Raw genomic sequence first — 17,382 nt, 5'->3', positions numbered from 1 at the left:
ACCTAGGCAAATAAAAGTATAACACTAAACTTATTTAGGTAGATAAAAAAAAAAAAAAAAAATGCAAGTAGGTCTAATTTTATTTTTCCAAACCTTAGTTTTAATCTAAAACGCCCTCCGATTTGTATGCAGGTACCTACATACCTACCTACCATAATTTCCTAGAAAAAACGCATTTTAAGAGATTTTCCTTGTTTTCAAAATTTTACTACCTATTGTTTTTTTTTATTATTTTTATTGCAATAAAACCTATCATTACATTAGGCTCCCATGTCGAAATTTTAAACTAGGTATTTAAACGTCACTTAAGTATCTAGGTACTTAGGTCCTAAAAAAATGAGGCTACTGATTTGTATAAACGCCTAGAAATAATCTCGTATGCAATGTGCCAAACTTACAGCATAGCATTGTCGGGAGGTACCTACTTTGGAGTAGTAGTGGACTATTTCAACAGTGGAAGATATTGTTGGCCTGTTAGTCGCCTAGTCCTAACCAGCCATTGTATGGTAGTAAAAATTGGCATAACTAAACCGGTATTTTTGTATGAAAACTTGCACTACTAGCTAACGATGTCTGCCTCTACCAGTCAAACTATCCTGGGGGTATAACTGGGGTGATATGAAACCAGTCCAGTGAGAGGTAAAGTGTTAATAATATTGCTCCAATAGGACTAAAGAGTCCCTATACATCAGTAGGCTTCTATTTACTAAAAAAATGTAAATGCCGTTTCTTTGTGTTATTATGTCACAACTTTGGTGCTCACTGCAGCATTGTAGGATTTTCCCATCCTAAAATCTATAATCCTAAAATCCAATGTCTACCTACCATGCTGGCACCGGTCGCTATGCGCATTTATATGTCATAGCTACTCATTTTCCTCACGAGGCTGAGTGGGCCCCGCAACAGCCAGTCACGGAATCAATCATTTGCATGATACAAATTTCATGACCCCGCCGGGAATCGAACCCAAGCCTTCCGCGTGCAAGGCGAGCGCAGTGACCACTATGCCATGGGAGCTGACTTTTGTTCAAGCAAAACTTTTACAAATCTTCACCTCATTTAGACTATAGGTTTTAGTTAACTAGTAGATCCTAGAAGTTAAAAAGTAAGAACATTTATTTTCAAACATTGTGTAAAATTCGTAAAATATAATTTAAAATTTTAGTTTGTAAAAAATACTGGAATTTTCAATTTTTCTTCTAACTTGTTTTTTCCAGATAACATAAGATTCATAGAACTTAAAAAGAGCAATCAGAAGTTAAGCTTGTAATATATCGACTCCAATGACATAAATAGTTGTCATTACAGATTACATTCGTCTTGCAAAGCCTCTGGAGACCAAGGTTCGCGAGGAGAGAAGGAAGACAAGATAGAAGAAAGCCAGCCGTTCTAAGCACGAACCTTATCTGTTTAGGGTAAAATTTGCAAAGTTATTGGCAAGATGGTAACATGTGTTGGTCTAGTTTCTAGTATGAATGACGAAATCTATGAAAAAGTGTCATTCTAAGCACGAACCTTATCTGTTTAGGGTAAAATCCGCAAAGTTATTGGCAAGATGGTAACATGTGTTGGTCTAGTTTCTAGTATGAAAGACGAAATCTATGAAAAAGTGTCATTTTTTTGAAACAGAAAAAAGCACAGCGAATGCTTCTTTTTCCATAGCCCTCTCTAAATCATCCTCCACTCATCATATTTTTCCCGTTGTCAACTTCCAGAGTTCAATAGTTATCCACATCCTCCGGTCTCACGGCTTGTTTAAGCGGTATCACACTCTTCCCATGTACATCCCTAGACAGCGCTTTCCTCATATCGTACGCATCCTCATCTGGCGATCCAGAATAATATTCGAGCACTGTGCGATACACTATGTAGCCGAGACGTTTATACATGGTTATGGCTACGGTGTTGCTTACCCGCACGAATAGATCGACGAAGTAAGCGCGCTTCTTCTCTGAAATGTCTTCGAGCCAGGACATGAGCTCGGCCGCGATACCTGTGAGATGGGGAGATGATACTGTCATAATGTAAATACAGAATGTTAACCGGGGTCGATACTTGTGTTGGAAATGTCGTACGATAAATGTCGCACAACACAGCTTGATTGAAGACCGGTAACTTTGTGAAGGTCCATTCTAACTCTTGAGTTGTATGGAAAATAAATACTGCACTTTTTTTTGAGTGAAGAGAGTGAAGTTGCATTCGTTTTCCATTCAACCCAAAAGGTAAAAAAAGGACGACACGGCCTTGGTTTACACTAGTATTCTCTCTATACCTTTCTGGGTTACAGTCCACCTTGTTGGTCGAGTGTTCAAATCTCACCCTGGGGTTGCTGGGTTCGAATCCGACACACCTTGATTGAAGACCGGTAACTTTGTGAAGGTCCATTCTAACTCTTGAGTTGTATGGAAAATAAATACTGCACTTTTTTTTTTTAGGTGAAGAAAGTGAAGTTGTATTCGTTTTCCATTCAATCCAAAAGGTAAAGGACGACACGGCCTTGGTTTACACTAGTTTTCTGTCTATACCTTTCTGGGTTACAGTCCACCTTGTTGGTCAAGTATTCAAATCTCACCCTGGGGTTGCTGGGTTCGAATGCCTGTGAGATGGGGAGATGATACTGTCATAATGGAAATACAGAATGTTAACCGGGGTCGATACTTGTGTTGGAAATGTCGTACGATAAGTGTCGCACGACACAGCTTGATTGAAGACCGGTAACTTTGTGAAGGTCTATTCTAACTCTTGAGTTGTATGGAAAATAAATACTGCACTTTTTTTCAGGTGAAGAAAGTGAAGTTGTATTCGTTTTCCATTCAACCCAAAAGGTAAGAAAAGGACGATACGGCCTTGGTTTACACTAGTATTCTGTCTATACCTTTCTGGGTTACAGTCCACCTTGTTGGTCAAGTATTCAAATCTCATCCTGGGGTTGCTGGGTTCGAATCCCAGCTGAGACAATTATCTTTGTAGCCAACTAACCAAACTTTTCACTCCCAGAGCCCTAAATCACCAAAGTATGGAAAAGTATCTTACAAGTGTAATAGCCAATGGAAAAGCAGAATTTAGAATTTGGACGAATCATATCGAAATATGGAATTGTAAATACTTTTCCATACTTTGGTGATTTAGGGCACAGATAGGCATAGATGTAGAACAATAGTCTTTGGAGCAATGAAATGAAATAAGTACCTGCAACGCCTACTCACCAAGTCTCCTGTAATCAGGCGCTACAGTCAAAGCAGTTACATGACCATGCCACTTGTCCCCGTGTCCTTCTGCCTTCCCCATGATGTAACCCATAATCTCTCCAGTGGGGGATTCTGCTACTTGGAAGTATTCTGGCCAATGGGCCAAGTATTGCATGTAAAATGACAACCCATAGGTTTCTGTCAGAGGATCCAGATTAACATTGTTGAATTTGAACATGTCATCACATGTGAACGCTCTCAGAGTAGTCATGTCTGAGAAAGATGATTTAAAATTTAACCCTAGTATTCTCAAGCCTATATTACTTGTACTCCTAAGGGAGGGGTATAGTAAATACTCATATCCATTAGACTATTAGACCATTATCAATGAAATACTTAGGTAGGTAAAAAAGCTAATTAGGACTTTACAAATTAGTAAAGTTGTTGTATTCAGAAGTATATTATTCTTTGACTAGCAGAATAATACAGCAATATTGACGAATACAATAGTTTACTGTATGTATCAACTTAAACTGAATAATTATGACTTTAGTACTATCCAGTTCTGATATGATACAGATTTAAATTTAGAAATGCCCTACAATAATTGAAAAGTATTGTTAAGTACGACAATATGTGATGCAGTTGTGATGTGGTTGTGATAAATAAGGACTAAAGCTCCTGCTTCAGGGCAATGTGATGTGATCTAGTGTAGAATAAAATAAATTGGAATAATAGGAACAATACACAAAAATTAATAAGGCCACCTTGATTTTCTGTAATTTTCTGAAATCACTGCCCATTTATTTGTGCTGAAGCTTTTTTGTTGAACCAAAGATCAGAATATCTTCACAATATTGTTTTACAACTAGTGTTAACATAAAAAGCTAGTGTGAACATCACACAGCTTTTCCTATCAAAATTAGTTATATTTGATTTTTGTCTGAAAACACTAATTTAGAAGCCTGAGGAAAGGATAACTTGAAAACGGTTTGACCTATGGATTTGAAACTTGGTGGAATTATACAATACCTAAAGGCTATGCTACCTGAAAATTAAACCTGAGAAAAAGATACTAATCAAATATAACTAAGTACCTAATGAAAGAGGCCTCTCACACTGGAGGTGCACACCTTAGGTTTCCTGGAGTGTGAGTAGTATGACAATATCACAGGTTAGGATTATCAGGCAGCATTACCCAACACATGCTATGAAAGGTTATTAGACAATGGTTCCAATGTGTGGTAAAGCAGGCCTTAGAGTACTAGATCTTGAGCTGTTTCTGCAAATAACCTACCTGCCTTTCAGCATTAACTTTACCCAGCCTGAGTGTGGCTGGGAAAAGCCAGCAGCATGCAATTGCTTGGATGTTCTCCCATCCAGATACATACCAATAACACACAACATTGCTGAACTTCAGTGATTCTGTGCTATCACCACTGGAATAATGCCCTACTGATTTAATCAATAACCAAGAACTGATTTAGTGATCTTACCTGATTTTGGATTGTCTTTTCAACTGGTTGTTGGCCTTCCTTTTCTAGTGCTTATGCTTAGGCACAGTCATCTACAGAATGTCCAGAAACGTTTCGACCAACTTCTTTGGCCACAACTAGTTGAGATTCTTTTTCTTTCTTGTTTCTTGGCTCTTTTTTGGTTTTTTGTAGCCTTCAAGCCTTCAGCCTGCAGCCTCTGGCTGATTTTTTTTTCTTTTTTTTTTTGAACTAGTAAAATTTAAATTTTCCCGCTGACTTCACCTTTCGCTCCGCTAGAGAGCGTACGATATTTTGCCACCGTACGACTTTTTGCGTGCGGTAATTCATGTTCAGCAATCTGGCAACGCTGTCCGATTTATTTTTTGTAAACAATTTTTTTTTATTACGCCAAATTTTTAAAAAATTGGTTTCAATTTTCATATTTTCCAGCTTTCCACTGGTACTCCGGTTATGATTGGTGAGTATGGAACACTGTGTTACTCTAATTTAGAGTAGAATATTGAGTGTGGCAGCTAATGAGACTCTGCTGAGTCGTGTACGTGAACTGAGCAGCCATTTTGAAACCCATGGTACTCCAGTTATGATTGGTGAGTATGGAACACTGTGTTACTCTAATTTAGAGTAGAATATTGAGTGTGGCAGCTAATGAGACTCTGCGGAGTCGTGTGTATGAACTGAGCAGCCATTTTGAAACCCATGGTACTCCGGTTATGATTGGTGAGTACCTATAGAACATTCCGGTTGCGGTTGGGTGAAAGAGCTCACTGGGTGAGAGTCTTGTCATTAAAGTCTTAAAATATAGAAACTTATGCAAAGGTTTATCAACTCGGGATTGGAAAAAATATCAGAGTTTATCCGCCTTTTTAATCTAGTAGCGATGAAACATCTGCTGTATTAGACTTTTGCGAGTCTGTATTGTAGCATCCCGTATTGTGTCTCTTACCAGCTGGGTGATAAAAGACACAATACTTATCAAAATTACCATTGTTATGGCTGGGTCAACACGCGGATATCAGAAACTATCCTGTTTATTCATGTTGAAATATTTGCAATCGAAATGCATTTTTTTTATGTCGGTGATGGGCATCAAACCCGGTATTTTCTGCATATAAACCTCGATTATTTACAATTTACAACGGTAATGAATTCCCAACATAATTATTTATGCAGTTTATTTATCACTCACAATTTCTTTCTTTCGTCATCAAAATGCATTTTTTTTATGTCGGTGATGGGCATCAAACCCGGTATTTTCTGCATATAAACCTCGATTATTTACAATTTACAACGGCAATGAATTCCCAACTTAATTATTTATGCAGTTTATTTACCTCGCAATTTCTTTCTTTCGTTCGTCTAAATTCAGGTGGCGGTGTCCTAGCGCATACAATCCTAGGCGTGGATTATGATAAGGAGAATGATGTAGCCAAGTTTCTTTCATTATTTACAATTTACAACGGTAATGAATTCCCAACATAATTATTTATGCAGTTTATTTACCTCACAATTTCTTTCTTTTGTCCGTATAAATTCAGGTGGCGGTGTCCTAGCGCATACAATCCTAGGCGTAGATTATGATAAGGAGAATGATGTAGCCAAGTTTCTCCTCTGCGGAGCCGTGTCCATGAACTGAGCAGGCATTTTGAAACCCATGGTACTCCGGTTATGATTGGTGAGTATGGAACACTGTGTTAAAAGGAATGTATTTTCATCAGATTGTGGCCTTATTTAAGTCTTTGTGGGCCCTACAGGGAACATTTTAAAATTAATCCTACTGTGTTCAACTAACAAATAGTAACAGTAATTTTATGCCATTCCAGGTAAAGCCATGATAGGTGGTGCTGGTTTCAACTCATGGACCTACCGTCAAGGTTTTGACATTTCCATTCCCGTGTTCAGTGGCATATCCAAACTATTGCATGGCTATGAAACCAAACGGCCCAAACCCTGGCTCATCCTCTCCTCTCAGACAAACATTCATCCAGAATATACCAATGAGTTGAAACAATTGTCCTCTATTCATCCAGAGTTGATAGTACTGGATATGTGTGAACATGATAGGAACTCGTCACTCAGATGTTACAATGATAGAGTGTACAAGTATCCATATGTTCTCACGGAGAGTACGTTTTGTATTGTTATGCGTGGAGCTAGACTAGGTAAGGAAATAATGTGGATTAGAGCTAATTTCTATATAGCTATGTAATTGAATTGTTATTTCCTTGTTAAGTTCTTATCATCCCAAAATAAAAGAGATGAGGAGGAGGAGAAAAACATATGTTCTCACTGAGAGTACATTCTGTATTGTTATGCGTGGAGCTAGACTAGGTAAGGAAATAATGTGGATTAGAGCTAATTTCTACATAATATGTAATTGAATTATTATTTCCTTGTTAAGTTCTTATCATCCCAAAATAAAAGAGATGAGGAGGAGGAGAAAAGCGATTATTTACAATTTACAACGGTAATGAATTCCCAACATAATTATTTATGCAGTTTATTTACCTCACAATTTCTTTCTTTTGTCCGTCCAAATTCAGGTGGCGGTGTCCTAGCGCATACAATCCTAGGCGTGGATTATGATAAGGAGAATGATGTAGCCAAGTTTCTCGTCCTAGACCCTCACTACCCGGGCGAAGAGAACATCAGTGTCATCCAGAGCAAAGGATGGTGTGGATGGAAAACCGCCAACTTCTGGAAGAAGGGGACCTTCTACAATATGTGCTTGCCGATGAAGAAAAGTTGCGTGTAAGGTCTACTCCCAGGAGTTGTAAAGAGTGCGGGAATTCGATACGCGTGGATTATGATAAGGAGAATGATGTAGCCAAGTTTCTCGTCCTAGACCCTCACTACCCGGGCGAAGAGAACATCAGTGTCATCCAAAGCAAAGGATGGTGTGGATGGAAAACAGCTAACTTCTGGAAGAAGGGGACCTTCTACAATATGTGCTTGCCGATGAAGAAAAGTTGCGTGTAAGGTCTACTTCCAGGAGTTGTAAAGAGTGCGGGAATTCGATATGAGAAAAACCTGCCGAATTCATGTAAAGATACACATTGGTGTGCATAACCTTACACATCCATCCGGTTAGCAACCACGCGCAACGTTTCTTAACTTGACTGGTCCATTGGAAACTGGTGCATCCAACGTACTACCCCCCGCGTCACGTCGCTACGCCATGCCAAGTTGAAATACATAAATAAAGTCCTTGCCCAAACTTCATAACTGCGGGTTCGATTCCCGGTTCAGAGCTCTTATACAAAACATTAGGAAAGAAACAACATTTCAAGAATTTAGGGAGCCAGCCTAGTTAGCTTGGAAGACTTGTAAGTCCTAGGCCGCAGGTTCGATTCCCACTCGGGTCGGATTTTATCCTAAACAGATAAGGTTCGTTCTCGGAACGGCTGGCTTTCTCCTATCGTGACTTCCTTCCCTCTTCGCTTTCGGGACGATAATACCTCAGTAGTTCCCTCCATCAAGGGGCAAACAACCCTAAAAAAGAAAATGGGTTAAGCCTCTACGAATCCCTTTATCAAACCTCTACATTTCCTATTTAATAAGGTTCGTTCTCGGAACGGCTGGCTTTCTCCTATCGTGACTTCCTTCCCTCTTCGCTTTCGGGACGATAATACCTCAGTAGTTCCTTCCATCAAGGGGCAAACAACCCTAAAAAAGAAAATGGGTTAAGCCTCTACAAATCCCTCTATCAAACCTCTGCATTTCCTATTTCCAGGTTCGTTATCTGTACAACCGGTATTTCAGTTCCATAGCAGACATTACTAACACAGTGCTGGATATCTTAAACCAGCGGGTGTTTCCTCATCTGTCCAAACCGTATGAACATTGGAACATCGGCCCTGAGAGTCATCTGGTGCAACACAATCCTCTGTTTCTTCAGATGACTTCGCCGCGGTGGCAAGGTAAAGTGAAACAGTGGTTCTTACATATTCTTGAGAGTGCATTGCAACGGTCGTTACATTAATTAGACTTACTTTATCATGGACACGCGTTCGTTTGGTGTGCATGTATGGCTACATTACACAGGGCAAATGGACTGCTTGAGTGATGACGACGTAAAATTGCCCATAAATAGAATATTATACCTTGTTTATACTGCTAGAATGAGACTCCAAAGCTCTTTTATTCCCGCAGTCTAAACAAGGTCTTGTGTATAATTTGGAACAGAAAATTTTATGAATGAAATTTATAAAAAAAAATAATAATAATAATAAAAAACTTGTGTTAGCTTTAACTATTTATTGCCCTCGTGTAATGTAAGCTAACCATTACTCCTGCAAATTTCGATCGGCTGAGTCAAAGTTTTGTTTATTAGTAGCGAACTGCTGACTGCTGGAGTAGAGAGACTTTTCAGTCTTATTTGAGCAGTATACTTAATGTCCGCCATTCACACTCAGACTGTCTGTCTGTCAGTCGGAACGTGTGTGAGGGGAAAAAATCTTGAGACCTGGGTCTGCAGATTTTTCTGCCACACACGTTAAGACGGTCTGATAGATCTAGGTCTGTCAGACCGTCTGAGCCAGAGTACTTTTACTATTTTGACTTGGCTATTCTGGTCCTTAAGGTTATGAAATAGGTAACTACAAAACTTATTACCTTTATATGATACAATGGATACACGTTCCTATAAAGTATCATATAAAGGTCCCATTGTATCATATTGTATCACACGTCCCATTGTATCACACGTCCCATTGTATCATATAAAGGTAATAAGTTTTGTAGTTACCTATTTCATAACTTTATAACCTAGGATGTCTAATATAAACATATTTAATAATAATTCTAGTCCTTTGCTTACTAGCGTTGAATAGTGATATAAGGTTGTAAGAAGGACCATAGTGTGAACATGATAATCCCGTAGAACAGAGCTTTCAGGAATTGATGCAGAAGATATAGTCTGAAATACATATCAACAAAAAAGATTTTTTTAATAGGGTTTCCCTCCAATATTGATATGCATTTGGGTAAAAAATTGTATGAAAGTCCCGATCAGACCGAATCTTACTTTAAAAACTGAGGAAAACACTGAAATTTTGCTGTACAAAACAAATTTTAAACAGTGGTCGTGCTCAAACATCAAAGCTCAAAAAATATTTTTTTTTTTTTTTGTATTCGCATCAGGAAAACTCAGGAAAAGAAATGAAATGAAATAAACGATGAAAAATATTTAGTCAACGACCAGAACATTGCTTTTTTCTAAAAAACCGTTTTACCCATCAGTATGTGTGTATATGTACCAGAAGGAAGAGACCATATTAATATACCTACCTACCTCCTTACTTATTTGATATTTTGGAATGTACGGATGGAAATTCAATATGAACTCTCGAGGTTTAGCCTATGTTCTGCCATTCAGTGAAATAATCGACTGGAAACGAGCGGCTCTAGTTATTCCAGAAGCAGAAATATCTTCCCTGGTAGACGTGGTGAAGGATATGTCCGAGAAACATATTGGCGAACTTCGAGACCAAGTGAGAATTTGTTTGATAGAGGTTTAAGTAATGTTTACCTTCCATTCGGTGACGGGCTATCAACCTCCTCATTGCAGATACCTATGTTCTGCCATTCAGTGAAATAATCGACTGGAAACGAGCGGCTCTAGTTATTCCAGAAGCAGAAATATCTTCCGTGGTTGACGTGGTGAAAGATATGTCCGAGAAACATATTGGCGAACTTCGAGACCAAGTGAGAATTTGTTTGATAGAAGTTCAAGTAATGTCATTGTATAACTGCTAAAGCTTCTTTACGTTGTGAAGGGGGTTTTACGTTTTACCCTCCATTCAGCGACAAGCTATCAACCTCCTTATATTACCCTTACACATCCATCCGGTTAGCAACCACGCGCAACGTTTCTTAACTTGACTGGTCCATTGGAAACTGGTGCATCCAACGTACTATCCCCCGCGTCGCGTCGCTATGCCATGCCAAGTTGAAATACATACATAAAGTCCTTACCCAAACTTCATAACTGCGGGTTCGATTCCCGCCCGGGGTGGACTTTATCCTAAACAGATAAGGTTCGTTCTCGGAACAGCTGGCTTTCTCCTATCGTGACTTCCTCTAGTGTTAACATAAAAAGCTAGTGTGAACATCACACAGCTTTTCCTATCAAAATTAGTTATATTTGATTTTTGTCTGAAAACACTAAGTAATTTAGAAGCCTGAGGAAAGGATTAACTTGAAAACGGTTTGACCTATGGATTTGAAACTTGGTGGAATGATACAAAACCTAAAGGCTGTGCTACCTGAAAATTAAACCTGTGAAAATGATACTAATGAGTACCTAATGATAGAGGCCTCTCACACTGGAGGTGCACACCTTAGGTTTTCTGGAGTGTGAATAGTATGACAATATCATAGGTTAGGATTATCAGGCAGCATTACCCAACACATGCTATTAAAGGTTATTAGACAATGGTTGAAATGTGTGGTAAAGCAGGCCTTAGAGTACTAGATCTTGAGCTGTTTCTGCAAATAAGCTACCCGCCTTTCTCCATCAACCTTACCCAGCCTGAGTGTTGGTGCACACCTTAGGTTTCCTGGAGTGTGAGTAGTATGACAATATCACAGGTTAGGATTATCAGGCAGCATTACCCAACACATGCTATGAAAGGTTATTAGACAATGGTTCCAATGTGTGGTAAAGCAGGCCTTAGAGTACTAGATCTTGAGCTGTTTCTGCAAATAACCTACCTGCCTTTCAGCATTAACTTTACCCAGCCTGAGTGTGGCTGGGAAAAGCCAGCAGCATGCAATTGCTTGGATGTTCTCCCATCCAGATACATACCAATAACACACAACATTGCTGAACTTCAGTGATTCTGTGCTATCACCACTGGAATAATGCCCTACTGATTTAACCAAGAACTGATTTAGTGATCTTACCTGATTCTGGATTGTCTTTTCAAGTTTCAACTGGTTGTTGGCCTTCCTTTTCTAGTGCTTATGCTCAGGCACAGTCCAGATCTACAGAATGTCCAGAAGCGTTTCGACTAACTTCTTTCGCCACAACTAGTTGAGATTCTTTCACTATAGACAGCAGGGGGAGACTGATGACGGATGGGGCTGTGCGTACCGCTCTTTGCAGACCCTGTATTCATGGTTCTTGTAAGTACCTACTACCCACTTTCTGTATAATTTTAAAGTTCTATTTGATTCATTACAAATTTTCACCAGGAAACGGTTTTCTCAAATTAATTGATCCCAGATGTAAGGCTTCTGCCTTATCGATTCTAAAATCTAAAGATCATAAATATGGTACCTATTACCAAACTTTATCCAAATAGGTGTGACCGTCCAGAAAAACGAAGTGAGTTCCAGCTTGGGTACTTTGTTTGTTGAATACTGGTTTACTGTTATACCGCTACTCCCTCAGCTATTAATTTCTTTACTCTTATCATTTGAAATTTGGAATGAGGTTGTAAAACCTGATTACCTATCAACATACTCGACCCTATTATCTCATTCTCTGTTTGCCCTCCAGGTTGGAAGGCTTCACAAGCAAGCCAGTGCCCACAATCCGTGAAATCCAAGAAACCCTGGTTTACATTCAGGATAAGCCGCCTAAATTCCTTGGCTCCCGAGACTGGATTGGATCTACTGAGGTATCATTCGTGTTGGATACACTGCTAGGCGTTACGAGTCCTGGCAGTCTGGCTGATTTTTTTTTTTTTTTTACTAGTAAAAATTAAATTTTCCCGCTGACTTCACCTTTCGCTCCGCTAGAGAGCGTACGATATTTCGCCACCGTACGACTTTTCCCGTGCGGTAAATTCATGTTCAGCAATCTGGCATTGGCAACGCTGTCCGATTTATTTTTTGTAAACATTTTTTTTTTTATTACGCCAAATTTTTAAAAAATTGGTTTCAATTTTCATATTTTCCAGCTTATGATTGGTGAGTATGGAACACTGTGTTACTCTAATTTAGAGTAGAATATTGAGTGTGGCAGCTAATGAGACTCTACTGAGTCGTGTCCATGAACTGAGCAGGCATTTTGAAACCCATGGTACTCCGGTTATGATTGGTGAGTATGGAACACTGTGTCACTCTAATTTAGAGTAGAATATTGAGTGTGGCAGCTAATGAGACTCTGCTGAGTCGTGTGTATGAACTGAGCAGCCATTTTGAAACCCATGGTACTCCGGTTATGATTGGTGAGTATGGAACACTGTGTTACTCTAATTTAGAGTAGAATATTGAGTGTGGCAGCTAATGAGACTCTGCTGAGTCGTGTATTGAACTGAGCAGCCATTTTGAACTGGTACTTCGATATGATTGGCATTACTCAGCTACACAGGATTTTTTTTTTTTTTTTTTACAAATGCCCCAAAATATTAAAATTGAAGTTACAGGTAGTACATATTTTATTTGTACTTTTAAACAAAATGTGTTTATTTATTTTCAGCGTTTAGAAAAAGTAAAAAATCTGGGACAAATTGGTGGCCTGTATGGAGTTCAAAATCAGGACACTGTCTACATCATTGGCTTTCATCTCAGGCCAGATCTTCCCGAAGAAGAGAACACAGATGTAATCAAGGTGGAGAATGAGTGTGATTTCAGTGACCTGAACTATCCTACAGAAATAGATCTGTATGGAATTGTTTGGTTTTGTGGAAATGAAGATGAAAAACCTGGTGATTCAGAGAAAATCAAACAACATGTCAATGTAAGTGACATATGTAGGTACCTACATAGTTTGAGATCAGAGATTAGTGGACCCAAGGGTTAGTGTAAAAAGTGGCCTGTATGGAGTTCAAAATCAGGACACTGTCTACATCATTGGCTTTCATCTCAGGCCAGATCTTCCCGAAGAAGAGAACACAGATGTAATCAAGGTGGAGAATGAGTGTGATTTCAGTGACCTGAACTATCCTACAGAAATAGATCTGTATGGAATCATTTGGTTTTGTGGAAATGAAGATGAAAAACCTGGTGATTCAGAGAAAATCAAACAACATGTCAATGTAAGTGACTTAGGTACATAGTTTGAGATCAGAGATTAGTGGACCCAAGGGTTAGTGTAAAAAAAAAAAGAAGTATAATGAACATATCAACCATAAGTACCTTACAAATACCTGCTGCTACTGCTACAACAACAACAACTCCACCAACAACACCAACAACACCAGCAACACCAACAAGAACAACAACCAATTGATTGGCTCTATAGCCTAGGTTGGGCATGGACTATTTTTTTTTTTATCACTTCAGATATTTGGTCTCAACTCAATATTTAATTTTTAAACACAAGGCTTAAGGGGGGGAAAAAGGCTTGTGTTAGAGACAGGGTTGAAAGCTGAGATTGTACTTCCAGCTGTAATATTTTGTTACTATGTTTCAGGATGTATTTGTTACCGACAATCCAATATACATAAAAGTCATCCCACTTCGACCATTGAAAACATTTGTGCTTCTCAATGATAGTTTTGAAGAAATACCATTCATTGAAATCAGTTTAGATGAGTTTCACGATGTGTTTACCTACGTTAGATTAATCGGAAGTATACCTTTAGTCTGTGATTCAGATGCTGATGCCATAACACAGCACTTTGATAACTTTAGGAAAAAGGTAAGATTTCTTTTTGTAATGGACATGATGATTCAAAAGATCAAAAGAAGACATGGGTAGGTACCTAAGTCTGGATACTTCAAGTGGTTGGATAAAAGAAAGCCTTTTGCTGATGATCCCCAAGTCTACTAGGTCTTGAGTGAGGTAACAAACAGTTTAACAAGATATTGGTGCAACTTAGGATTAAGATTAGTTAGAAACTTAGTAATAAGATTAGAAATAAGAATTGTTATTGTAAATTGTGCATAATGTGTGTTAACAGCATAATAAATTAATAAATATTAAATGTCTCTCATCAGATGGGTGAGAAAAGACACAATACTTCCTATTTAGGTGCTGGATCAACTCAAGATCACCAGAAAGTAATTAAAATACCTATTTGCAATTGAAATAAGAGGACCCACATTATAACATAAGATTCATAGAACTTAAAAAGAGCAATCAGAAGTTAAGCTTGTAATATATCGACTCCAATGACATAAATAGTTGTCATTAGAGATTACATTCGTCTTGCAAAGCCTTTGGAGACCAAGGTTCGCGACGAGAGAAGGAAGACAAGATAGAAGAAAGCCAGCCGTTCTAAGCACGAACCTTATCTGTTTAGGGTAAAATTTGCAAAGTTATTGGCAAGATGGTAACATGTGTTGGTCTAGTTTCTAGTATGAATGACGAAATCTATGAAAAAGTGTCACAAAAGAAGACATGGGTAGGTACCTAAGTCTGGATACTTCAAGTGGTTGGATAAAAGAAAGCCTTTTGCTGATGATCCCCAAGTCTACCAGGTCTTGCTTATAATTCCTAAACCTCACTCCTACTGTGAGAAAGATTAGAGAGAAGAAATTCTCAGATAAAAAAAAAAAAACTCTTTTCCAGGTTTCCAAAGGGGACAGCATTATTTACAAGGCGGAAACAAAAAAAGCCAAAGACCATTTCATCTTTGCCAGCACAAACAATACCAACAAGTCTCTAACAGTGAATGACCTTATTCAAGCTCAGTTGGGACGTAAACCAAGCGGCCGGGATCACATGGTACCGCTTGTTATTCAATTCCTATTGAGAATATCAAAGGACAAGCTAGACAAGGAGCCAATGAATCCAGCTCCTACCATGACTGTGTACAGAGGCAATGTGAGAGCCTTTGATACAAGACTCAACATTGATTCACTAGCCGTTATCCCTAGGTAAGTACGGGAGGCTTTAAGGACTGACTAAAAACGGCGACCGCTTATAAAGGGGGAAAAAAGTGAAAGGAGAAGAAGAAATGAAGATATTGGAGATCCAAGACAGATTTATGCACAGGATACATAGGTATAATTCCTAAACCTCACTCCTACTGTGAGAAAGATTAGAGATAAGAAAATTTCAGTTAGATAAAAAAAAACTCTTTTCCAGGTTTCCAAAGGGGACAGCATTATTTACAAGGCAGAAACGAAAAAAGCCAAAGACCATTTCATCTTTGCCAGCACAAACAATACCAACAAGTCTCTAACAGTGAATGACCTTATTCAAGCTCAGTTGGGACGTAAACCAAGCGGCCGGGATCACATGGTACCGCTTGTTATACAATTCCTATTGAGAATATCCAAGGACAAGCTAGACAAGGAGCCAATGAATCCAGCTCCTACCATGACTGTGTACAGAGGCAATGTGAGAGCCTTTGATACAAGACTGAACATTGATTCACTAGCCGTTATACCTAGGTAAGTACGGGAGGCTTTGAGGACTGACTAGAAACGGCGACCGCTTATAAAGGGGGGAAAAAGTGAAAGAAGGAGAAGAAGAAATGAAGGATATGCAATCATTGAGTCTAAAATTTTGAATGAACGGTCGAAATCTATGTAAAATGTTGCTGTTGCGAGAACAAATCTTATTTGTTTGTTTGGCATAAAGTACACCCCCGCTGGGAATCGAACCCGTGATCTAGCGCTTAAGTACAAGTCTGTGTACAGAGGCAATGTGAGAGCCTTTGATACAAGACTGAACATTGATTCACTAGCCGTTATACCTAGGTAAGTACGGGAGGCTTTAAGGACTGACCAGAAACGGCGACCGCTTATAAAGGGGGAAAAAGTGAAAGAAGGAGAAAAAGAAATTAGAATATGCAATCATTAATTAGAAACGGCGACCGCTTATAAAGGGGGAAAAAGTGAAAGAAGGAGAAAAAGAAATTAGAATATGCAATCATTAATTAAGTGTAAAATTTGAATGAACGGTCGAAATCTATGTAAAATGTTGCCGTTCCGAGAACAAATCTTATTTGTTTGGCATAAAGTACACCCCCGCTGGGAATCGAACCCGCGATCTAGCGCTTGTACAAGGAATTTCTTGACCCCGCCGGGAATCGAACCCGGGTCTCCCGCGTGCAAGGCGAGCGCAGTGACCACTACGCCATGGGAGCTGACTGGAGAAGAAGAAATGAAGAATATGCAATCATTAATTGAGTGTAAAATTTTGAATGAACGGTCGAAATCTATGTAAAATGTTGCCATTCCGAGAACAAATCTTATTTGTTTGTTTGTTTGGCATAAAGTACACCCCCGCTGGGAATCGAACCCGTGATCTAGCGCTTAAGTACAAGTGAAGTGTGAAAGAGATATCTTAAATGAGTACTTATTTTCAACTATTTTGCAGAGCCAAAAAGTGTACCGATATCTACATTCAACTGGCTGCCTGTCTATCAACTCGTATTAAACATCTAAAGAAATGCATCCTGCGGGATCCTAGGTCTACTATTGTATCTCATCACTTCTTCCCTGCCAGTGTCGATCATTTCATTACGCTTCTCTACTCGAATAAATCCAGCGATGCAGAACTAGGTGAGATTTTTACTGTATTAATAAATAATAAGGCAAAATAGAACCCCTATTTCGAGAAGCTGTAAAGTCATCGGATAAACTGAAGCCACTAACTACTGTTGTCCCCAGACCCAATAGTAAATGGTCAGGGGAGAGAAAGGCTGACCATTCATCCAGAATGAAGATCTACTGGATGAAGAGAAAACATAAAAAGAAGTAAGAATTACGTGGTCCTCTGTAGGCCAAAAAAAAAGGCAGAACAGAGAAATAATGAATAATTATTTCCTAAAAACAAAATAATGGGAAATAGAAGG

The 17,382-nt window shown here is 38.8% G+C and overlaps 3 protein-coding genes and 1 pseudogene across 6 annotated transcripts; 3 read left to right on the top strand and 1 right to left on the bottom strand.

The window, feature by feature from the left end:
• Window positions 1-1,118: 1,118 nt before the first annotated feature.
• Window positions 1,119-11,727, bottom strand: LOC103516631 (N-alpha-acetyltransferase 20). 4 transcript variants are annotated; one of them, XR_003393520.1, is made up of 4 exons: window positions 11,588-11,727; window positions 3,207-3,461; window positions 1,516-1,993; window positions 1,119-1,401 (listed from the first exon to the last, which is right to left on the bottom strand). XR_003393520.1 is itself a non-coding variant. In XM_008481607.3 (3 exons), exons 2-3 carry the CDS (start codon window positions 3,457-3,459, stop codon window positions 1,719-1,721), a joined length of 528 nt encoding a protein of 175 aa, XP_008479829.1. In that variant the 5' UTR covers window positions 3,460-3,461; window positions 4,685-4,909; the 3' UTR covers window positions 1,652-1,718. The 4 variants fall into 4 exon arrangements, 1 of the variants encoding a protein (XP_008479829.1); XR_003393521.1 differs by having other exon boundaries at window positions 3,207-3,386; XR_541775.2 differs by lacking the exon at window positions 11,588-11,727 and adding an exon at window positions 4,685-4,883.
• LOC103516634 lies at window positions 6,491-6,890 on the top strand (annotated as a pseudogene).
• LOC113470483 (ufm1-specific protease-like) lies at window positions 6,994-12,781 on the top strand. The gene is made up of 7 exons (XM_026828972.1): window positions 6,994-7,012; window positions 7,225-7,430; window positions 8,415-8,601; window positions 10,251-10,387; window positions 11,718-11,809; window positions 12,186-12,346; window positions 12,636-12,781. The coding sequence occupies exons 1-7, from the start codon at window positions 6,994-6,996 to the stop codon at window positions 12,764-12,766; spliced, it is 933 nt and encodes a 310-aa protein (XP_026684773.1). The 3' UTR covers window positions 12,767-12,781.
• A 70-nt stretch (window positions 12,782-12,851) lies between these two features.
• On the top strand, window positions 12,852-17,321 carry LOC108253338. Its single transcript, XM_026828971.1, has 7 exons — window positions 12,852-12,858; window positions 13,207-13,370; window positions 13,411-13,668; window positions 14,046-14,273; window positions 15,147-15,401; window positions 16,230-16,282; window positions 16,905-17,321. Exons 1-7 carry the CDS (start codon window positions 12,852-12,854, stop codon window positions 17,128-17,130), a joined length of 1,191 nt encoding a protein of 396 aa, XP_026684772.1. The 3' UTR covers window positions 17,131-17,321.
• Window positions 17,322-17,382: the final 61 nt, after the last annotated feature.

This window comes from Diaphorina citri, unplaced genomic scaffold (assembly GCF_000475195.1).
Source record: "Diaphorina citri unplaced genomic scaffold, Diaci psyllid genome assembly version 1.1 scaffold1621, whole genome shotgun sequence".
Lineage (NCBI taxonomy): Eukaryota > Metazoa > Arthropoda > Insecta > Hemiptera > Psyllidae > Diaphorina > Diaphorina citri.
Note: the sequence above shows the minus strand (reverse complement) of the source record. Positions and strands in the feature narration are given on the sequence as shown.